The following is a 6340-nucleotide window of genomic DNA, read 5'->3' as shown; positions in this document are numbered from 1 at the left end:
GTTCGCATTTGGTGTGAAAAGGCCTTTAGTCACAGATTATTTACTTCTGTCATTAGCGCAGTTTGTTAGGACCGTGGCATAAAAGGACTTAAGAACAGCTTTTTTAGGAGCATCTGGGTGCTTCTATTGTAAAACAAAATATCAAGATGTGAGTAGTTGAAAGAAACCAGTTGCATTTCATTTGAAGGCTACTTGAATAAGTTAAATTGTAAAAGAGTAATTGGGTCAGTTGGAGGCTTTTATTTCCTAAATGGTTCCTTTTTTAGCTAAAAAATTTCCTGAGACTGGCTCAGTTGTTCAATAGTCTGTAGTGCCACATTTGGATTAATAAAAACAATTAAAAACGAATCAAATGTAGACCTCCCTCGTCATAGTCACTAGGATCAAAGCCTTCCACTAAGTGGACTTGGACAATTAGAAGAGCCTGGCACGAAAATCTTTGAGTTTCAACCAAAAAAGTAGCGAAACTACCCTCTCGGGCCAAAGGTACATTTTGTATCACAGAAAGATCTGTCATCATACTAATATTGCAGCTTGGTTTAAAAACAAAGCAATAGAAATGGGCTGTGAAACAACTGATAATTGTAACATGTTTCTAGAGGACCAAAAACAGTTAGTCGGTGCCAGACAATGCCTACAGTTAAGCGAGCAAAAGTAGGTGAACCCAATCATGTAATGTTATTTGCTCTTTATCACTAACATACACCATTTCACACTGGAGCAGTTAGACTTGAAGGCTAAGGGCAATTACGAAAGGGTTGGTTGATGTAGAGGTCAACATTCACAATCAGTTAGGACACTGAGTTAAATCACAACACAAAGGCAAGGATATTTTCAAAAGGGTGGACCAGACAGGGTAGACTTTTCTGTTCAATGGTATCATGAGGCATGCTAAAACAGCCAGTTTTCTATGGAGAATAGAGAATAAGCATGTGTGTTCAATTCACTCTTGCGAAAGTGCTGTGACTTAAGGGGACAAATATATTGGACTTTTTTAATGGTAAATGTTAAAATAGCTCAGACAGATTTTAAGTTAGGAAAAATATAATTAGACCAATAGAAGATTATAGATTATTTAATGGAAAGCCAGCTGTACAACAAAGGCAATAAATCCATCTTGAATGATACATAAAGGGGATTAAGATCATTGTAGAAATGTGATAGGTCGACACATTCCACTGTTGCAGCACACAGGGAGATTTACTAACTAAAATACCTACATGGCTGAGCGAGTGTTTTAGCACGCTGTGTAATAACACCGTTTAATTAACTTTCCTGGGACCACCAGCATGAAGAGAGCTGAACAGGTCAACCTCAACATTTCCACTGATTATAGGTGCTTAAAAGCCTCTTTTCGGCAGCTCAATTTAAAAAGCATTAGCAATCCTGAGGCTTGAAGGGTGAGCTGAACTCCTTCCCCCAAAGCTTCCCTAAAACACTCACACCTCCTCAGAGCTAAATTTATATATATATATATATATATATATATATATATATATATATATATATATACAGTACTGTGCAAAAGATTTAGGCACTTGTGAAAAATGTTGCATAGTAAGGAAAAATTATGACATAAATAGTTTTCATTTACACTTAATGTCATACAAAGTCCAGTAAACATAAAAAAGCTAAATCAATATTCGGTGTGACCACCTTTGCCTTTAAAACAGCCCCAATTCTCCTAGGTACACCTGGACTCAGTTTGTCGTGGTTGTTGGCAGATAGGGTGTTCCAAGCTTCTTGGAGAATTCGCCACAGTTCTTCTATCTTTTTAAGCTGTCTCAATATATTCTGTCTCTTTATGTAATCTTAGACTGACATGATGTTCAGTGGGGGGCTTTGTGGGGGACATGACATCTGTTGCAGGGCTCCCTGTTCTTCTATTCTAATCTTTTCTATTTGCAAAAGTAATGTTTGGGAGTCTAACATTTATATTTTCTATTGACACACTAAAGTTGAAGATATAAATAACCATCTTAAGACAAATGCTTTTGTGAAACATCTTATGTGCCCAAGACTTTTACACTGTACTGTATGTATATACACTACCGGTCAAAAGTTTTGAAACACTGGACTGAAATGTTTCTCATGATCTTAAAAATCTTTTGATCTGAAGGCGTATACTTAAATGTTTGAAATTAGTTTTGTAGACAAAAATATAATTGTGCCACCATATGAATTTATTTAATTATAAATCTAAAATTTAATAAAAAATAAAAAAAAAACAGTTTTTGAAATTGATGACTTGGACCGAATAATAAAGAAAAGCAGCCAATAAGTGCCCAACATAGATGGGAACTCCTTCAGTACTGTTTAAAAAGCATCCCAGGGTGATACCTCAAGAAGTTGGCTGAGAAAATGTCAAGAGTACATGTCTGCAAATTCTAGGTAAAGGTTGACTACTTTGAAGATGCTAAAATATAACACAGTTTTGATTTATTTTGGATTTTGTTTAGTCACAACATAATTCCCATAGTTCCATTTATGTTATTCCATAGTTTTGATGACTTTACTATTATTCTAAAATGTGAAAAAAAAAAAAATATATATATATATATATATATATATATATAATAAAGAATAAGTAAGTGTTTCAAAACTTTTGACTGGTAGTGTATATATATATACACCAATCAGCCACCTGCCTAATATTGTGTAGGTACCTCTTGTGCTGCCAAAACAGCGCCAACCTGCATCTCATCAACAAGCCATTTCCAGCAGAACTGCCGCCCACAGGATGTTTTTTGTTTTTGGCACCATTCAGAGTAAATTCTAGAGACTGTTGTGTGAAAATCACAGGAGATCAGCAGTTACAGAAATACTCAAACCAGCCCATCTGGCACCAACAATCATCCATGCGATTATCTAATCAGCCAACTGTGTGGCAGTGGTGCAGTGCATAAAATCATGCAATCAGTTAATGTTCACATCAACCATCAGAATAGGGAAAAAATGTGATCTCAGTGATTTGGACCGTGGCAGGATTGTTGGTGCCAGATGGGCTGGTTTGAGTATTTCTGTAACTGCTGATCTCCTGGGATTTCCTCACACAACAGTCTCAAGAATTTACTCAGAATGGTGCCAAAGACATCCAGTGAGTGGCAGTTCTGTGGACTGAGATGCCTTGCTGATGAGAGAGGTCAACAGAGAATGGCCAGACAGGTTCGAACTGACAAAGTCTACAGTAACTCAGATAACCGAGATGTACAATTGTGGTGAGAAGAATAGCATCTCAGATGCGGGTTGGCGCTGTTTTGGCGGCACGAGAGGGACCTACACAATATTAGGCAGGTGGTTTTAATGTTGTGGCTGATCGGTGTATGTGTGTGTGTGTGTGTGTAATTTTACTTTTTAAATTACACTTATTTTCATTCACAAAGGCAATGAATTATATGTGTAAATTAAAAGATATATGTAAAAATATGTCACAATGTCTCTAAATATTGGGTAATATTTTATCATATTAATATTTTACCATAGATTTTGTGCTGATACAAATTTATAAACCACAAAAATATTTGAACCTATTTTTAAGATTTACGCATTTTAATTTCATAACAAAATTCCATCAAACTGAATTGTGTAATGTATAACAAAAATAAAGGATTAAAGATTACTCAGTTCAATTGAACTGAATCTTGTAACAAAATTGAAATACATAAAATTGTCTTCTTGAGTGCATCCTTGGCATATTCGAATGTAAATATTGCATTTACAAAATAAAAATAAAACTAATTTTAAGAATATATGAAATGATGCATCACACCTCAATTACCACCTTTTAACATTTAAGCAATGTCAATACGTCCAGCAGATTAACCAGGTGTTTCCATGACAATTATTAAAATTAATGCAATAGTTCTGATAAGATCCTCTAGACTGACTCTACAGAGTACCCATCTTTGGAGAGAGGACACATATTGTAGCCCACTGTGGTTGAATATATTCCAACAGGTGGAATGGGCATTATATGTCTGTGGAAGGGGAAAGACTGTCCGCAGAATAGCGCTGCTGTCTGGGGTTGGGTACAGAGTGGAAATGAAAGAGTGAGGCCAGGATGTAAAATAGGTTTGGTGGTCATTTTAAGCCTCTCCAGCTCTGCTTCCTGAAGTCGTTTGGCCTTCGCCCTCCGGTTCTGGAACCAGATCTTCACCTGCGTCTCAGTCAGGCTGAGAGAGCTAGAAAATTCGGCCCTCTCTGCGATAGACAGGTATTGCTTCTGTCTGAACTTCCGCTCGAGGGCCAGGAGCTGAGTGGTGGTGAAAGGGGTTCGAGGTTTACGGTTGGTCTTGTGTTTTCGGAGAGCGCATGTAGTGGGACTCTGTGGTCCTGTAAAATAAGTTCATAAATTAGTTCACTCATTCAGTAATAAACAGCTACTGTAGGGGAAATGACTACTATAGTTTTAACAAGGCACACTCAGAAATATATTTGGTCAAGTGACCTAAAATTTTTATTAATGTGCTAACATCTTAATTAATCATTTTTATTCAAGTCAAAAATATTAATATGACTAAATCAACCTTAGGCTGCACCAACAAATAGCATTTTAAGTTTCAGATCAGGTAGAAATAGCTGTTAAGGTAACTACTGCACATTTGCACTTTTTTACAGTGTATGACAGACTGCAAATACATCCCACACCAGATACCTGCAATATATTGTGCATGTAAACGTACTGGAACAGCAAAAGACTCACTAGGTGTTTAATAAGTTTAATTCACCTATCATGGCTAATGGCTGACTTTAAAACCTGTAAATAATGATTATGTGTTTATACGATTTTTTAAAATATATATATATATATATATATATATATATATATATATATATATATATATATATATATATATATTTTAATGTATTTTATAATGTAAAATACTTAAATAATAAGGGACATATAAGGAATAAATAAGGAATCGGCAATAATTTGGAAACTTACGTGGTGGTGTTGATGACCTGGGTTTACTGATTAAGGATAAGGAGTCTTTATTGACGGAGAAACAATCTTTGGGAAAATCCATTGAATCTGGCACTTCTGAATATTTGGCTATCACTGATCGATCATCCCGATTTATTATGCATGGCATCCGAATCGACTCCGGGGAACTTAATTCACTTTTTGTTCGGTTCTTCGACATGAGAGACTCAACGCTGAATGAAAGACTTGGAGTCCGGACTGAACGCTCCGTCGGAGATGACCGTGAACCTTCATCATCATCGTCGGAGGAAAATGTATCTTTATGATGAGCTGAAATCATTCCACATATAACATTAAAGATGCTGAGAAGAGTCATGTAACTGCATGGGTGCGCGCGCTTTGCTGCTTAACTTTTACACTGACTAACAAAACTAACTTGCCTAAAAAGTTACAAGACCACCTAAAGTTTGAGCCAATCAGCTTTCAGACGGAGGCTGTGTCTCAAAACCTAGTGGGCTGCCTACTTTGACATCATTTTTGAGCATTGTGTGGCGAAAATTGGTCGGTTTCAGGCGCGTGCAGCATATTTGGGCGCGTTCCGTGTCACCTGAGATGGACTGAAGATGAATCCCACAAATGCTGTCTAGGTAGGCAGCTCACTAGGTTTCGACACACAGCCAGAGTGTTTAGGGAGGTTGAGGGCTTGTGATTGCCTCATCAAGAGATCTGCTGTTTCAGTTCCTGAGCCGTTAAATTATACTCTTAAAAGATAAACGGGAATTATATTTAGAGCATAATGTGGTGTTTATATAGGCTTGCTGGGGTAATATGCTAAAATTAGACGAAGTTTTTCTTGAAATTTGTTCAAAAGACTTCCAATAATGTCCATATACCCTCACTTCGACAATTTTTTAAGAGTTCAATTAAGTACAGTTAATCTCTTAAATGTATGAAAAATGTGATAGAATCCCAAAGATTATTGTAATTATTTAGTTTAAAATGACCGTTTTTAAAAGAATAGTTCACCCAAAAATGAAAATGCACTCATCATTTACTTACCCTTGTGCCATCCCAGTTCTTCTCCTGAACACAAAGATTTTTAGAAGAATATCTCAGCTTGATAGGTCCATACAATGCAAGTGAATGGTGGGCAGAACTTTGAAGCTCCAAAAGCACGTAAAGGCAGCATAAAAGTAATCCATACGACTCCAGCGATTTAATCCATGTCATCAGAAGCTATATGATTGGTGTGGGTGAGAAACAAATCAATATAAATACTGTTTTAACTATAAATGTTCACTTTCGCCAGCCTTCCTTAGCGCTTCCCTCTCCTAAGAGTTTATCTTCTTTTTTTTTTCACATTCTTCATGTGTAACGGGAGCCAGCTAGTACGTAATAGCTGTGCAGTACATGTAA

General features: G+C 36.5%; 1 protein-coding gene across 1 annotated transcript; it reads right to left on the bottom strand.

The window, feature by feature from the left end:
• Nucleotides 1-1065: 1065 nt before the first annotated feature.
• Nucleotides 1066-5366, bottom strand: msx2a (muscle segment homeobox 2a). Its single transcript, XM_051658167.1, has 2 exons — nucleotides 4946-5366; nucleotides 1066-4332 (listed from the first exon to the last, which is right to left on the bottom strand). Exons 1-2 carry the CDS (start codon nucleotides 5298-5300, stop codon nucleotides 3878-3880), a joined length of 810 nt encoding a protein of 269 aa, XP_051514127.1. The 5' UTR covers nucleotides 5301-5366; the 3' UTR covers nucleotides 1066-3877.
• Between the last annotated feature and the right edge of the window lie 974 nt (nucleotides 5367-6340).

The sequence above is a fragment of the Myxocyprinus asiaticus genome, chromosome 27 (assembly GCF_019703515.2).
Source record: "Myxocyprinus asiaticus isolate MX2 ecotype Aquarium Trade chromosome 27, UBuf_Myxa_2, whole genome shotgun sequence".
NCBI lineage: Eukaryota > Metazoa > Chordata > Actinopteri > Cypriniformes > Catostomidae > Myxocyprinus > Myxocyprinus asiaticus.
The sequence above is the reverse complement of the archived record's forward strand: the minus strand, read 5'-3'. Positions and strand labels throughout refer to the sequence as shown.